This window comes from Callospermophilus lateralis, chromosome 15, assembly GCF_048772815.1.
Source record: "Callospermophilus lateralis isolate mCalLat2 chromosome 15, mCalLat2.hap1, whole genome shotgun sequence".
Taxonomy (NCBI): Eukaryota; Metazoa; Chordata; class Mammalia; order Rodentia; family Sciuridae; genus Callospermophilus; species Callospermophilus lateralis.
Window position 1 is genome coordinate 23,538,505 of NC_135319.1, and position 18,182 is coordinate 23,556,686.

The 18,182-nt window shown below is 33.1% G+C and overlaps 1 protein-coding gene across 3 annotated transcripts in view; it reads right to left on the minus strand.

Annotated features, from left to right (window-relative positions):
- The window catches only part of Prkg1 (protein kinase cGMP-dependent 1), a 1,145,359-nt gene that overhangs the window by 90,937 nt on the left and 1,036,240 nt on the right, over positions 1 to 18,182 (minus strand). For all 3 annotated transcript variants that reach the window (XM_076834291.1, XM_076834290.1, XM_076834292.1), the window contains one exon: positions 12,887 to 12,961. In XM_076834291.1, coding sequence (XP_076690406.1) covers positions 12,887 to 12,961 — 75 coding nt within the window. The remainder of the gene's footprint in view (positions 1 to 12,886; positions 12,962 to 18,182) is intronic.

Consider the following 18,182-nt stretch of genomic DNA (forward strand, 5'->3'; position numbering starts at 1 on the left):
AGAATCAAACTGAGATTAGTGTTTTCCCAACTTTAGCAAATCTACCAACACAAACATCTTAAAACCAAAGTTTTAGCATTTGCTGAGTCTGAGTCTCCTAGTGAATTAACCGTCTCATCATGCTTAAAATACAGCTTCTTTCAAATAGTAAAAATAATTTTTTCTAAATCTCAAATATTAGGAAGAAACCTATGAATCCTCATTGAATATGGATAAGTTATGTTGTATAATTTGGTTTCATTCTAGCATTTGAATTAGTGAGATTTTGGCAAACCTACCCTTGTGGAACTTAAATCTTGGCAGGTGTCAATTGTGATACCTTTATTGCACTTAAACTTTTTTCTTGAAAGTGAAACTATAGGAGAACAAGGCTCATTTTCAACATTTAATAAAATTCTAGGCTTGATAATATTATAGTGTTTCCCCCTATAATTTTGTATTTCCTTATCTTCTATTTATGTTGTTCGCTTTCATCCATGGATGATTTTCTCTGCCATTCCTACGTATTTAGTAATGTTTAGAAACATTTCTCATTTCCATGACTATGGGGTTGGAAGTTGCATTATAATACTGATATCCTGTGGGTAAAGGTCAATGATGCTACTAAACATTAACAATTAATAAGAGAGGCCTCTACACAAATAATTATCTATCCCCAAATGTCAAAATGGCTAAGGTTAATAAACCTTATTTTTATGTATAGCAGTGCGATGTTTCTATAATTACAAAAATTAGTAAAAGTTTGAGGCTTATGAGACAGGATTATCAATAAATATTTAGGTATAATGTCTATGAAACTATTAAAATTATCTTGATAATTGCATGTGTCCCTCAATGGGGATGTATTCTGAAAAAATATATTGTTACAAAATTTTGTCATCATAATAACATCATAGAGTGTCCTTTCACAAACTAAGACTGTGAAATCTAGATGTCACTAGTAACATAATCTTGTACATGTGATCTGCTGTTGACTGAAACATATGGTGAGTGTCTTTCTTGAGCTCCCTCCCTACCTGCCTATATATATATGTTGGCGTGTGAAGCCACTGCTCTGATTGCTTGTGTCAGTGCAGAAGAAAATATTAATATTAATCACTGTCAACAGCTTTCTGAAGAAAAGGGCTGATGTACTCTCCTAATTCATGCTGTCACTCAAAAAAGCACCATTTGACATTTGGTCTCTGTTTACAAAGTTGTCATGTCTTCAATTGTCCTTCTGTTTTTGAGTCTCAAGGCAACTTTTTTGAGCCCATTTGAAATGAAGGGTTGTTATACAGACTAAAGCATATTCTTCATGATAGCTTAAATGTTTATGCAACATATAAAGTTTAAAAACTAAAACTAAAACAAAACAAAAATACAAGTTCCATAAAGAGGAGTCTACAAGAATAAAATGCTCACTAAAGTAATGAACAGGGAACCTGACTTGAGAAAACAGCTCCTTGAATGAAACTGTGATATCTTTATAGGCCAGTTTTACTAGGATAATAGGCACATTTCACTGAAACAAATTTTATTGTCATTTTAACAAAAAACTTTTAAAAATAATGAGCAATTACTTTTAGACCATATGAGTCATACTTTTCCAAGTCTTTAAACTGAAAGTGTTCTTAAAGTCATACTTTTAAGAAGCTGTCTAATCCCCTTTTCAAGGGCATTAGCATTATTACTAGTTGAGATGTTCAAGTCAGTAACTTATCTAGGTTGTATATATTATACAGTTTTTAAAGATTAGAGTTGTAGCTTTTGTTATATACATCTACATGTCTGGTATACTGAAGTAATTGATAGTTTATAAAGTTGATGAATGTTTGCCATTTTGCTTTAGAAGAAAATGTTATGAACCATGCAGATGGCTTTGAGTGACAGCCATGCTTCACTTCTGTATCTTCCTCAAATAACTTTTTAAAGACGTAAATTAATATAATGGTGTTAAGTTCATTGTATCACAGTGATTTATGCTACAAAATTAATCCATTACTTAAAAATCATTTTTTCTATATGGATTCATGGGGGAAATAGTAATACAACATTTTTTAGTTTCAAAGGTACTCTCTAATTTTCTAATGACATTTTATTGAAAGGAAGCCTAGTTTATTATCATACCTAAATGCCATATTAGAAAGATAAAATGGTATGTATAATGATGAAAATGAAAAATGCTTTTTCTAAGGCTAATTTATTTAACTACTGTGAATTTTCAAGTGAACTTCAAGCATGACTGTGTGATTTTTGATAAAAATACTTTGAATAACATAGGCACTATCAGCAATACTTTCAGATTGGAAAAGGAAAGAAATACTCTATAGGTGACTATGATCAGTGTGATTCTGCAATCTGCACAATTAGAAAAATGAGAAATTATACTCCAATGATTCAAATGTATGAATTGCCAAGATCATTGTAATGTCATGTGTAGCTAATAAAATTAAATTAAAAAAAATGTAGACCCACAAAGTCGTTCATGATCCTCAAGCATCTGTTTTCTGTTAACAATCAAAAAGGTCTTTGTTATTAACTTAGAAAATAAGTAAAGGTGAAAATATTGTTTATATATAAAAAAGAGGTGCCTTAGCACGCACATTCTGAATATCTTAGAAGGCTAGAGCTAAAAACTGGAGTTTTAAGGTTGCCATTTTTTAGAGATTGGGAAACAGGCCAGCAGGGCCTAGGGTGCTTGCTCAGGTTCATACATATGACAGATGACAGTGCCAGCTCCACTTCTGTAACCAAGGCTCACTCTCCAAATTTCACTATGGGAATATGACCTCCACAAGGAACTCTTCAGCACTGAGTTAACAGGTTCAGAAGTTTTTTCCCTAAACTGGCTCAACCTTATATGCCAACCAGGTTTAGAATTATGCCATATTGCTAGGGGATAGATAGTGAGAACATGAGGTTAAGGGAATTCTATAAAATAGGCCCACTCTGCTGACCCGTATGCTTTCTTTGCCAAAAAACAATCTGCCTGCAGCCCACCTGGCCTGAGGGGACAGGATGTGTCACAGTCCTCAGCAAACTGAGGCAAGGCAAAGGTCCTGCAGTCAGTGAAGGTAATGAAAGATGAGTGTCCAGAGAGGATGATGACTGGCTGTTAAAGAGAGAACAATGAGTTGTTAATTTCGGAGATACTACTCCTTAGCACTCTGGGTTGCTGACAATTAACCCCTGTGTCCCTGCATTTGGTCACGTATATGGGGAAGAAAGAGAAGACAGTGATTAAAAAGAGGGGTTCTGGGGCCTAAAAAGACTAAGATGCTCCCCTTCCTATGGGTTTTAGCTGAAAGTCCCACTTCTCTTGGAGAAGTCAATCTCTACTACTTTCTTAAATAAAACTTGCTTTCTATGCTTGCCTCAGCTGCTATATGGGTGTTTAGTCTTCAACACTGAAGAATGAGGACCAGGTCCTGATTGCCAATGGATCAGTATCAAAACTGAGAGACGTCCTTATCTTAAGAAGTTACCCAAATTATTACTTTTAAATTGAAACTGCTAAGAACACAAAGGGAACTATTAAGTTTTATTTCTTTCTGATTTTTTTCAAGTATCACATAATGGGCTTAGTAAATCAAGTATGCTAAAAAGACACACCTAATACTGAGAAACTAATGTGACTCCATTTTTGAGAAACCAGCCTCTACCTCAGAGCAAAGCCTGTCCAAGGAAGGGGGCGTGACCCTTGTCCTTGGAAAACCCCACAAAGCACGCCTAAGCACATACCCACCCTGCTGAATTGTTTGTCTGTAAATAACAGGAGATGTCTGTGGTGCCAGGTGCCCCTGACTCAGTTAGGCTAGGTGAGGACCCATAGCAACCCCCTAGCAACCTCCAATCAGCATGCATGAGACAGGGAAAATACCTGGAATGCCAGATGACCCCCAAGTAGTTTATGGTAGTTGATAACACGTTGGGAAACCATGTAGTTTAACACGTACACCCCTCGTGGCCTAAACCAATCAGTTCGAACGAATCCCCCTATTGTACTAACCAATCACCCCTACCCAACTTGTTCCCGCCATTGAATGTGCTAATCAATGTTAAGAGTTGTTGTTTGATTTTCCCGTGGTATGGAATGATTTGCTGTGTGATGTTGTGACACATAGAGTATCCCCCCCAAACCTACAAAATCTCACTGAACAAAGGACTGGGACTCACTTCCTGGGACACTGCATGGGGAACGGTTGTGAGTCCAGGCTCGAGCTTGCAATAAAGACTCTTGTGTGATTGCATCGGATTCGGCTCCTGGAGGTCTATTGGGGTCCCATGAATCTGGCATAACAATACAAGATGGCTCTGATTTCTATGGAAAGGGGTTCTGGAAAGTAAGTCCAATCTCATTGCCATATTGGACCAAATTATCCATAGGCTTTAAAGAGCATTTGATGATTGAAGACTAATGTTCAGTTGTAATTAGCTAATATGGCAATGGTAGAAAGGAAACATCTTCCTTTTTAGAAGGAAACAGAGTCAGCAATCAAATGCTTGGTCTGTTTTCACCAAGCAAGTCAGCAGCACTAGATTTCAATTATCTTTAGTCCTCTGCTCTGTCAATTAGAAAAGGTTGCATGCAAGGACATACTAGGATTCACATTTATAAAGTCTTACTACCTAGGGAGTCTTAAAGATAAGCGCTGCTGAGAAGAAATTAGCAAATGGCCTTTGAGAGATTAAAATTTTTTAATGAATAGAAAAAAAATACTCCTATCTAAGGCCAAGTAGTTTTATCTTGAAAATCATTTTCTAAAAGAGCAACCAAGTCAATTTCAGTGTACTTGAAAGAGAAATTTACTTTGATGTTCTCTGTAGTCACAAGTCACACTGAAGCATTAATCTGGTACTGGTGGCCTTAGAAACTGTTCTATACTTCTTCCTATGCTGATTATAAGTACTAGAATTTAAAAGCAAACAGCTCTTGCAACGTTTAAAGCAACACATGAATTCAGGGCCAAATGCTGTACTTTTCTTGTTTCCTATCCTTTGCCTTGCAATAAAACAGAAAATAATTTTTATTGCCAAAAGAATAGGGCTGTCCTCTGACTTCTCAACCTACAAGTGGTCAGCAAGTTCTAATTCTGGTTTGAGGGCTATTTCATAATGCCATTCTCAGTGTTCATTCCATTTAATTGGCATATAGTTCCCATTTTGGAACAGGATATTGCTCACTTGAATTCTTTCCACAGGAGAAAAAACAATTTTCTAGGCTCATTTCCCTGAGAATTGCTTAGATCAAACCAAGTTGTTTTAAGTAAATTGTTGATAAGATTGTGGGAATACTAAGATCTTTATTCCAAAATGCCTGGCAGAGAAACTCTAATAACATAGGGCTAGATATCAAAGTCTGTGTTCAAAAGAGCAACCCCTTGCGTACTGGATTATGCATTTCAAATCTCATGTTTGTTGGATGCTAGGTGACCCTAGGGCATTTCAGAAGACCCAAACAATGCAGCCCTTGGTTCTGATTTGCATAGCCTCATGAGCTTTGAAAGGCATTTGATATGTGAATTTTCAAAGGCCTGAGCAACATCCAGTGTCAAAGTGCACAGAACAACCTCCCTGTGACAAGCAGAGTGAGCAGTTAAAGGGCTGTCTCTGTTAATGAAATGTAATGAGAGAACATCTTTTCCTACTGTCACATTGTGTCAAATAACAAGGTTCACCACCAAAAGTAATCCTGAAAATATTCAAACAGATAAAAATGTTCTTTTGCAAATGAACTTGGAAACAGAAGGGGGCGGGCTTTCAATCAATGAGGACTAATTACAAAAAAACAGGATTTTTCTTTCAAAAAGCCAAGAGAGTGGTCCACACACAGACAATATTCTTGAAACTCCTTACAAAGGGCAAGTGCAGAGGTGACCGTGAGACTTCATTGTTTGTGACAATAAATCAGAGGCAGGCCTGATGCCTCTGATGTTTTTGTGCATCAGTGTTTTCTCTGATGATGAGGGCCCTGTTTTGCACAGTAGTTGTATTTATGACTCTCTCCATTAGTTTCATCTTTCTCGTTTACTTTTAAATTTTTCTTCCTGTATTATGAGATTCTATTATGAATGTCATTTTTCAGGACAAGGCAGAGACAAAGTGAATGCATTAGGAGTGTTGTGTGGAGAATGGGGTGGGGCAACATGGTGATCATAAGAAGGCTATGTTTTTGGCACTTTGAACCTCGTTGATCAGTGACCCTTTTTCCTCTTTATGTTCAAAGAGAGGCCTATGTGATCCCTGGGGGGGGGGGGGGAGGTTTATATACAAATTTATGCTACAATATTAGGAAAATCTTTTTATTCTTTCTATAAGAATTTATTATTTTTAAAGATGTTTTAGAGTGGCTAATATTTAAACCTCAAAATAATGTCACCCAATATTAGAAAAAAAGAGTAAGGACCTTCTTACTCAAGAAATCACATCAGAAAGTAGTGTAAATCCTATCCAGGGAGATGGTCTGGCTCTCCTTTCAGGTCTGTCTTCACCCTCTAAGCCTGGTCACTGTTCCATTTTCCTGTACCATATTGGCTGCCATCATCTCTCCCTGATTTGCAGACCAAAAAATCTCTGCATCATCTTTGACCTCTCTCCCTTTCAGCCCTAAACATCTTTCGCATGCTTTTCTCTATTCATACCATCCTCATTCTAATCCTGTCTCCCATTAGCTTTATCTGGAAACATTCTGACTATTCTCCTTTCTTTTACTTTATACTTTACCAATCTCAGAAAAAAAAAAAGAGAGAGCTCAATTATAACTTAAACAGCTCATCGGCTAGCTTAGAAGTCTGAAGTGATTTTCCCAATTTCCTAACATGACCTACAAAATCTTGCAAAATTTGGCCTCTGTCATTCTTTCCTTTCTCATCTTCTCCATCTCCCTTCACCCCCCTCTAACTCCTATGTTCTAGGTCCCAGAAATTGGTACTTTAGTTCTTTGTATATGTAATACTGCCTCCTACCTTGAATTGTTTTTTATTTAACCAGTTTTTCCTCTGTCTGTAATGTTCTCATGCCTCTTGCCTAGCCTACACCACTAATTCTTCTTTTTTTTTTTTTAATACCAGGGATTGAACTCAGTAGCACTTGACCACTGAGTCATGTCCCCAACCCTAATTTGTATTGTATTTGTAGACAGGGTTTCACTGAGTTGCTTAGCTCTTCTCTGTTGGTGAGGCTGGCTTTGACCTTGTGATCCTCCTGCCTCCACCTCTCAAGCTACTGGGATGACACACATGTGCCACTGCACCTGGCTTATACACTAATTATTGCTTAGCCAGCACCAACTAATTCCATAGAATTCAGGTAAAATATAATTAAAATGTCACTTCCTCAGGGAAGCCTTCTCAGAATGATTAACATGTGTGTGTGTCTCCCACTGAAACACAAACTTCATGCAAGCAAGAAATGTTGTCTTATTCACCATTTTATATAAAACATTTGTAGGCATAGAAAATATTTTCTTGAATAAATGAATGTAAACAAAGAACATGGATGATGTTGGTGGATGTGAGGCTGTGGGTCATGGCATGGAGTATTTAAATTTATATGTGTTTCGAGTGATCATGCTTGCTAAAAAGCATGATCATGTCCCTTTAGAAGCTTTACATGAATTTTTACATGAGAATAGATTCTCCTGGAGAACAATATCAGGTCATATCAACTTAGATCATAATTAATGGCATGTGCAGATCTATATTTACATAGCCATCAGAACTTATCAATGGAAGTGATTATATGTGAATCTCTCTAGGCTTCTAGATAAGACAACAGAATATAACATAGTACAGCTAAATCTACCAGTTCAATTTGGGATAGCTATTTTTTATGAATGCCATCATGGTACAAAGTAATTTTGAAAGCATTGCTAGTTGGGACATACTAGTGGTGTTGATTGATGCTTTTTTTTTTTTTTTTTTTGTCTTTTCATAGAAATGAGTTAAAACTTATCTTCAAAAGCAGAATAAATTGATAATCAATAAGGCTTCAATTGAATCAGTTCAGAATAACAGATTTCTATTCATAGTACTATCAGGCCATCATTAACATAATGTTTCTAAAGACTACATAAGAGTATAATAAATTTTTGTAATATGATGATGATGCTAAATAGAAAAAATTTTATAAAATTATAAATGCACTATAAGTACAATTATAAAACAGAGAGATAAGAACAGTTATTTCATTGACTTTTATTTCTTTATCTTGCCAAATTATTTTTTATTAATAGTTAAACAACAAATATTTTAACAAAAATAAACATCATTATATGTAAAAGCATTGTTTATATTTTTCACCCTCTGTATGACCTTAATTGGGAATATGTAAATAACCTTTATATGGAAGATTTTTATGATCAAGTATTACAATTAACAAACTAAGTTAAAATATATAGTAGGACTTTTTAATTGAAAAAAAGTTGCCTTGCATATCATTGCTGAGTATAGTATTCAACAATGAAGACCTCAATAACAGTCTAATTTAAAAAAATATTTATTTTCAGACATAGACTGCATTCATATAATCAGAAATACTTAATGAAATAAAACATTTATTTTTTCTCTTGATATTTCTGAACGGTCATGATTTTTACAAGACAAGCCTTAAAAGTGGAGATAGGACTCTATATTCAAAGTATTATATGACAGTGATTGTCAAAATATATTTTTATAACTACAGAATGAAAAAATTGACCTATATATCAATCTTCCCTCTGATATATATATGTATATATATACACTTATATATATCTATCAATTATATATCTATCAATTATATATATATATATATATATATATATATATATATATATCAATTATAAGATGATTCTTACTATTAGAAAATTGGTTTGATATTTGGTAGGCACATTACAAATCACAATGCTTTACTCATCATAAGTAAATTTCTAAATGTTTATTAAATGAATGAATACATAACCTCAGAGGAAAGTACTGTGTACATACTGTCACACACACTGCTTTCTGATCCAAATAAAGATTAAGGATCCTTTACTTTGATCTGAGATTGTCTCTCCTAATGATTTTGAGATTATAAGTCATTATTTTAAAAAGGGAAACCCTCAGTGGATAATTAGCAGTAATCAAGAGAAGTTTAAACATGCATGAAGGTGAAGTTGCAGCTGAGAATTACTGTAGGAAATAAATCTCCTGAGACAGGGTGAGGTCACATATCCTGCAGTAGAGATGTTTTGAAAATCATTTCACTGGTGGATTTCTCTCAAGCCATTTCTCTTGGACCAGTTTCCTAAGCCAAATGCTTGGTATGTTTTTTTTTTTTTTTTTTTTTCTAAAAAGAATGGTCTGTATACTTTGAGGAATCATTCTGCCATTGAGCCTGTTAGGCTAACAGCTAATGAGTTTCTCACATTTGAGTGTTTAAATGTCTCAGTGGAATCAGTCATTACAGTTGTTCCTGCTTTTTTCTCTTCTTACCCAAATAGGCACAGTCCATGAAGCAATACCAATAATAATTTCACATAGGTAAGTAATTCAATCACTTTAGTTGGATTTTAAGAAACATAATCTTCCACAGTTTTGCAAAACCAAGAGGACCACCTTACAAAAGATACTGTTTATACAGTGAAGCCAAATCATCACCTGTTTCAAATGGTCCAGATTTTGTTGATCTATACAGAAATTTAGAGGTATTAACAGAATTATCCAGGGAGTTTAAGCCAATTAGAGTCTGTTCCTAGTCTCTGCACTGTAGGCAAATCTTCTAAGTTCCTTAAATACAAAGTGAAGGCACAAAGTACTTAAGTGGGAAGAAATTCAATAGAGAGAGACAACAACGCTAATACCAATAGATGTTTAAACTTGTTAATGAGACTAAAAAGCTTTCCTTGGCAATGAGTCATAGTTTGCCCCTTGTGAGTGATAGGACACCTAATTAAAAAATGACTTCTGACCAGGAGTGGTAGTGCATGCCTGTAATCCTAGCTAATTGGGAGGCTGAGGAAGAGGATCAAGTTCAAGACCAATCTGGGCAATTTAATGAGACTGTGTCCCAAAATACAATTTTTAAAAAGACTTGGGAGGTATCTCAGTGGTAAAACTTTGTCTTATATGTTTGAGGCCCTAAATTCAATCCCTCAGTACTGCAACAAAAAGAAAAAGGAGATGACTTCCACCTAGAATATGATTTGTTAGAAATCTATAAAAAGCTAACAGTAAAAGAGGCCTACAACTCCTCCAAGATTTGTTTATGTATCTATTTTTAGGAGTAAAAATTAAAATCTCTCTAGAATTTGGATCAAAGGTTTTAGTCATTTTTAATCAAGCCATTTTCAGTTTCTAAATAATAATAAATTATTTAATTATAAATAAATTAAGGAAAATGGGCTCATTCATTTAGTTTTAGTATGAATTAAACAAAAAAGTTAAAACAAATCTGTCCTAGAAATTTGGTAAAACAGTTTCCTGTGTGTTTTTACAAACACACACATGCATTAAATACACACGTACACACACATACAAACACATGTATACACATATAGAAAGAGGTGATGGATACATTGATCAACTTGATTTTGGTAATCATTTCATAATGTACAGATAAATCATATCAAATTATATAACCTAAGACTATATAATTTTTAGTTTTTAGTTGTACTTCAATAAAACTGGGGAAAATTATATATGTGATACCTCAAATATGATCTGTCAAATCTATGAGTCAAATAAAACACCCAGAGAAGCACCTGGAGGTAAGTAGTCATTTTATTTTCTTTTGTTGTTCCTTAACCATAAATAAATTCTCTTTTAATCAAATGTTATTGTTTTTATTTTTTTAAAAAAAGACAATTATTGAATTTTTCCAGGCTAGGTGTAATTTAATGATATGCTACCCCAGCAAGAGAATTTTGCTTATGAAAGATTAAAAACTTTGCTTGCTTAGGTAAAATAAATTTAGATAATATATGTAGAACAATTAGTCACCAATTAAATCTCAAAAATTAGCATTTTACAGATGTGGTAACTAAGGTAGAAAGACAGGTCTGACAAAGATCACTTGCTTGGGAAGAATGGAGTCTGGAGCAGAAACCAAGGATTCTGGCCTTTCACTCATGTGTTTTATGTTGACTGATTCTCTTTTGTTATCTGAACTGTAGTTACACCTTCCTTCCAATTGTTTGAGTCTGGATTTCAGTATATTAGTTTTCTTACTTCCTTTAGTGTGTGCAGGTGAATTCATGAATGGACAGAATCTTGACATGAAAACACTGTTATCTTTATAAGGTCAATAGACACTGAGAAGGAGATGACTAATTCACAGTTGCTTTTCCATTAATTATCAATTGTAAGCCTGTGATGGCCTCAACTTTTGCAATAAATATGGGCTATACAAAAACTGTCACTAGATAATATATTTGAAGTGCAACAGGGAAATAGAAATATTCCAAAGTATCGAGAATATATTAGTGTAAAATACTTCTGACTCTTTCTAGCAATTCTAAGACTAGTAACTCAAGTAGATTTCAATGGATATTTAAGATTACCACCAGTTATTGTATATATAAACACACATACACATATTTTCTAAGGAAAAATAAAAACAAGCTGAAATAAATGATGACATAAATATGAAGTTTTTTAACATAGAAAAATAAATAATTTTTTTAGGAATAAAGTTCAACAATAACAAAATACATTTTTATATATTATGAGATTGAAAAGATACTTTTCATGGTCCCTCTGCCATCTCAGGGGTATCTGTTCTCGTACTAGAAGCTAAAGTGTACACTGAACATGAATTTGCATTTAAATGTACTAAAGGATCATTAAATATCAGAAGAATTGATATTAAGTATCCATAGTATATGTAATCCCAAAGACTCTGTGGGATATGGTGTTAAAACTGGCCTATGTGATTTCCTGGGCAGGTTCTCATAGGGGCACTGTGAGCATTTGACCTCAGGATGTAAGTCTCTGTCCCCCCCAAAACTCAGAGAAAACCAAAAAAAAAAAAAAAAAAAAAAAACTATATAGAGAAGAAATTGTAAATATATCCATATAACTTTTGAAATATAATTTTATGGGGTCAATATGTAGTATAGTCCATATCATTTTTGCTCTAGGCAAAATGTTTTATCTTCATGGATTCTCAAAGCAAGAAAAAAAATTACTTTGATTTTTAGGTTCCTATAAAACCAACTAATCATAATCTGCCCATGAACTATCTATTTAACCCTCACTGTTTTGAATTTAAAGTGTCCTTTTTAAGTGTCCTGAATGATAATGAAATAAGAATTTACACTGGAAGAAACTGGGTAGAATTATGATATTGTTTTTTGTTTGTTTGTTTAATTAGCCCAAAACTTCTGCAGAAAAAAATGCAATCCCAAATTACTTCAAATGTTTGTCAAACATTAAAGTTTTGGATTAAAGAAAACTATCCTTGTAGAAGAATTGTATTTTTAAACAAAATGATAATTGATAGGTTATTTATCATCTCATATCAATTCCAAATTAGTAACATCAAAGTTCAATGTGAAGTGATAATAATTGCAGCCTTGTAAATACCTCTAGCTTTATTACATTTTATGCAGTTGAATGCAACCACCATTTGTTCAGAAAATATTGTCTATAGAACAAATTACATATTTATATTCAATCATTTATACTTTATTTTAAACTAACCTTGTACCTTGTTTAGATGATCTTCATCACAAAATTAAGGTTTTATGTTTAAATAGAGATATACTAAATAAGCATATTGTATAATAATTATCTTAAATAGTTTGCTTCATTTTATTCTCAAGTAATTAGATTCTTACTATCAGAGTGTTGGACTTTGTTGAGTCCATCAAAATATTTGATCTTATTTCTATTCAAAATCAATATTTATCAAGATAAAGGCAAAAGAAAATAGTATCACTTACTTTGCTTTTGCTTCTGCATCCTCATATGCTTTATTAGAAACATCGTCCAGCCCTCCAATCAAATGCTTGAAAGAGCTATAAGAGGAAAAACACAGTAATTAGGACAAATACAAAGTAGTAAGGACAGAAACCTAGTCAATTGTAAGGTGAAACAATTAAGGGCAACTAAAAAAATAAATTCAAACACTTAACCTAATGCATCATTAATAAACATACAGAGAGCAGATTTTTTCCCCTGACTCTGATATAAACTTTATGAGATCAGAGACCTTTCCTACTTGATTCACCTCCATAGTCCCCAATGCTTAACTGTACGTGGCTATATGTCTGGTAAAAGACAGATATTCAAATAACTGAGTAGATTAAAATCTATGATACATTAATTTATATGCATCACAAAGTTAATGAGTCTTTTCATTATAATACTAAAACAACAACAAGATCTACCAACCACAGAGTGCTTACTATATGTCAGGTATTATAATTATCATTCACATTTATTAATTCAATTCTCAAGCTATAAGAGACAAGCATCATTATCTCTACTTAAAATTAGTAAGCTAATCTTCAAAGGCAAAAAAAAATGTGTAGCTGATGGGAAAACAAACAGCAGGAGAGAATTATAGAAAAATCAACTCCTTTGAAAGCATGAAAAAATAATCACTTTAGTGTAAAGCAGGAGGTTTAATTTACTCAGTCTATCAATATCCTACTATGTACCTAGAAATGTATTCAGACTTACTTTCTACAGAGAAGTCTCATCTATTATATATTTATAATATAACACTATAAAATAACGCAATGTAAACATACACACATATTATAATTGTTCTCAAAAAGCAAACAACAAGATACAGTAACTCTTAGGCAAACAAGATTTTGGTAATGACTAGAACTTTCCTTTTGTAGATGAAGAAACAAAAAATAGAGACTATACACAGAAATCTGGGACTTCACATGACAGTCAGAGCCCCACATATCAGGCACTGCCCAGTGTGCTTCATATGTAGTAACTAATAGTGTACAAGGACCCACTGAGTTAGGATTATTTATCTCTATTTTACTTTCATTTATCCCCATATTGTAAAGGAGGATATTAAAGTACAACAGGTTGAGAAACTAGCCCAGAGTCACACAGCCAGAAAATGGGAAGATTAAATGGCAGAAGGTGATCATTCCCCTTCCTACTATTCAAACTTACAATGCACTATCCAAATCACTATGCTTGGAAGCTAATTTCTAACAATATCTGGGCTCTGGGTGGAGAGTTTTGAAGTGGTTTAAGAATCACATTTTGATTTTAAATCTCTACTTTTTTTTTTTCATTGCTGGGGATCAAACCCAGGGCCTCTTGGTTGTTAGGCGAGTGCTCTACCACTGAGCTGCATCCTAGCCCTTGTATAATCTAAAATATGTAAATGACTTTGTGTGTTGTAATCATTAAACATTAAGTTATGCATTGTCAGGTCCTGAAATATCTTAGAAGATTTATTGACTTTTAAATTCAAAAGTTACTTAATTACTTTCATATATAAGTTGGTTGGAAAAACTGTAAAGTAGAACATGACACTGTGCCTGGGAGCTGGCTTCAAGGGGATGGAATAGCTATTATCTCAGACCCTTGGGTAATGATCTCATCTGGGAGGCAGAGTAATTAGAAGGTTGTACTAAATGCAATATCTCTATACAAGAGAAAATTATAGACAAAGGCCTATGGAATCAAGAATCTTATTCAAAAATATGAAGTCTTCTGTAATCAACTACATTAATTCATACTGAGTGAATGTTGAATGGTTAAAGGCAGTAGTTCTTACAATTTTTTTTAAATGATATCAATAATAAAATGATTAATAAAATCCTCATGGTTGAGGGAAATTTTTGAATATGACTTGTGCCATTATTCTTTTTTTATATGATAATTTTTCTCAAGTTACCATAGAATGCTTTGTTCCTTGCTAAAACTTGGAAAAAGGCTGATTTTCAAGAAACCCTTTAGGGTTAGATGAGTTTATAATGTAAAATTCAAAATTAATTTTGCCTTGCAAATAGATAATATTTGGCTAATTTTCTGTTTTCATTGATAAAAAATAATTTAATCCTAGAGTTAAATTACTTGACCAAGACAACTGTAATTTATCAGGATTCTAATCAGTATTCCATATTACCCATTCCCGTTCTTTATAATACCAAATCTAAAACATTGTAAGAACATTCTGACAAAGGAGTCAAAGAAAAATTTGAAATAAAACCAAAGAATAATGACCATTAAAACTTGGCTTGTCCATTATATACATTAAGAGAGCATGAACTTAGATAATTAAGCTCATAGTAATTCTGAGAACTCATTTTTTTTTTAAATTGTCTTCCTCCTTGTCTTTATTTGAGATGAAGATGTTTTAATCAGGATATTACATTACCAAAGAATTAAAGAGTAATCTGATAAAAATATCTTCATTCTTGTTAAATGTATTAACATAAGAAATTCTGTTCTGTTCATTATACTAGATTAAAACTCCTCAGATTGCTTTTTGAAAATCTAGTTTGAAATCCTATCAGCAAAGTTAAAAGGAGAAAAGCATTTATATGGCAGTTCTGTAGTGAGCTGTAAAAGTAGAAAGCTTCTAATTGTACTAATGATTTGTGAAATAGTTTATCCATTTTTTAAAATTAGTAATATTCAATGACAAATATCACATTTAAAAAGAATGAAAAAAATGAGTATCTGAAGTATGATTTTTTTGTTTTCTTAAATGTCCTTAATTTAAACCATTAATTTTTACATAGTTATCTTAATCCAAAATTTATTATTTTTACTACTAGACAAAAAAAAGATATGTGTCCAAAAAAGCCTTGTGTCATTTGTGAAATAAGTTCCCTCTAACTTTCATTTAAAATATAATAGATATTTTTTGTACTATGGGAAATATAAAAAAACTGAAAGAAGAAATTAAAAGATTACACATAGTTATCTAATTACAAATAACAAGGGGGAACATTTTTTTTCTTTTATTTTTTGACTTCTTTCTATGCATAGATTAGCTGTAATTAGAAAGTAGTTATGATTCAATCTCATAATTCTTAACTTAATATTATAGCATAAGTATTTAGTTTTTAAAACTCCTTAAGTAATATTTGAGCAGATGACTAATAGGCCACTGTATGTACATGTATCAGAATACTCACTGATGCATGTATACCCACTTATACATCTACTAACACATACACTCACATACACACATGTATTCAGATGAAGGAGGGGGTATGGTATGGAAACTATATATACAACCACAAATATTTGTATTCTAGATTATAGATTATACGTATGGAATTTCTTTTCAAAACAAGTGTAACCTGGACTATAATTTTGGCTTTTGATATTAGAACCGTGTCTTTTGTAAATGATTTTTATTTAGGAGACCATTCCAACCAAAAGAATATAATATTTTTTGAAATATTAAAATATGATTCCTGGATAATATTCTAAATCTATCCAAACAATAAATCAAACATTATACAGTGTAGAATTTTCAAGCAACATTATTAAATTCCAAATGAAAGCCATTGTCTATACTGGTCAATGAGTAATTTAAGACATCTTGATAAGCATAATTGATGATGTTACAGAATTTATCCTTCTTACCACAGATATGAAGAAATTACCATTGCATTTTTCCCTTTCACAGATGTTCTGTAGAAACACCTGCCATCTGTATGGACTCTCATTGCACAGATATTTATAAAAGAATTGCTCTAGTTATCATATTCCTTTCTAATTATTTACTTAGATCCTGTGATTTTTTTTTTTTTTTTTGGTACTGGGGATTGAATCCAGGTGTGCTTAACCACTGAGCAACATACCCACCTCTTTTTATTATTTATTTTGAGTCAGGGTCTCCCTAAGTTGGTTAGGGCCTCACTAAGTTACTAAGGCTGGCCTTGAACTTATGATCCTTGTTCCTTAGTTTCCTGAGTTGTTGGGATTACAGGTTTGTATCATCATGCCAGACTTCATTATGACATTTCTTGACTAATAAATGGAGAAGACTTTTGTTGTCATTGCTGTATTCTGAAAGAGATTATAAGATGTTTTGACAACCTTATGAACTGAATGAGTGGACCACAAAATGTTATTTACCCATTATAACAGACATAGGTTACTACAAGTAAATCATCATGTTCAGTTCTTAAATTCACAGACATTATACAATTTATATTTTAAGCCTTATGAAATAAAATAGTCAAATTCTTTTTTTTTTTTTTTTTTAAAGAGAGAGTGAGAGAGGAGAGAGGAGAGAGGAGAGAGGAGAGAGGAGAGAGGAGAGAGAGAGAGAGAGAGAATTTTTAAATATTTATTTCTTTTAGTTCTCGGCGGACACAACATCTTTGTTGGTATGTGGTGCTGAGAATCGAACCCGGGCCGCACGCATGCCAGGCGAGCGCGCTACCACTTGAGCCACATCCCCAGCCCTAAAATAGTCAAATTCATAAATACTCTGGACTTAATTTCATAAAAAAGTTAAGGAGACATGATGAAGTGAAGTATTTTAATTTAGGGAATCTCAAAGTTTGTATCTCAATGAAAGCAAACTTTCATTATGTACCTACTAATGCTTGTGGGGACTGTCTCCTGTTTATTTTCTTAAGGTGGGAAATCTAGTTTCAACAAGTCTCAACAGAATTATTTAAGGCAATGGATAAAATATTATCAGAAGTCCCTTTTATGTTTAATGTCAGTAGTTTAAATAAACTTGCAAAGTGGGGAGGGAAAGGAAAGAATGAAGGGAAGAAAGAGGGAGAAAAGGATAAAGGAAAGAAAGTAGGATGAATAAAGGATGGAAGAAAAGAAGGAAGAAAGGAAGGAAGAGAGAGGGGGAGGGAGGAGAAACGAGGACACTTTCACATCAAGAATGATGACATTTATAGAAATATTCCTTCAGGAACACCAGTTAAAAGGCTTCTTTTCATTCTAGGAAATCTGTCTGTTTTAGAACATTATAGTGGCAGTAGCTCAGTGGGTAATAATTTCAGTTATTAAGATGTTTTCATTATTAAGCCAAAACATCCATCTGAAGGGAGCTGATTACTCAGTGGTATGTCTAAAACGTGTATAATTTTGTTCTTCAGCAGTTGTGATATGATAAGACTTCATCTAGAGAGAAATGGGCTTTTAAATTACTAGAAAGGCAGTGTAAATAAAATGAGAGCATTTATATTTTACTTTTTGCTTACAAAGCACTTTTTATTTTCTTAAGCCACATACGCATTCATATATCTATATTCATAGTTGATTTAAATA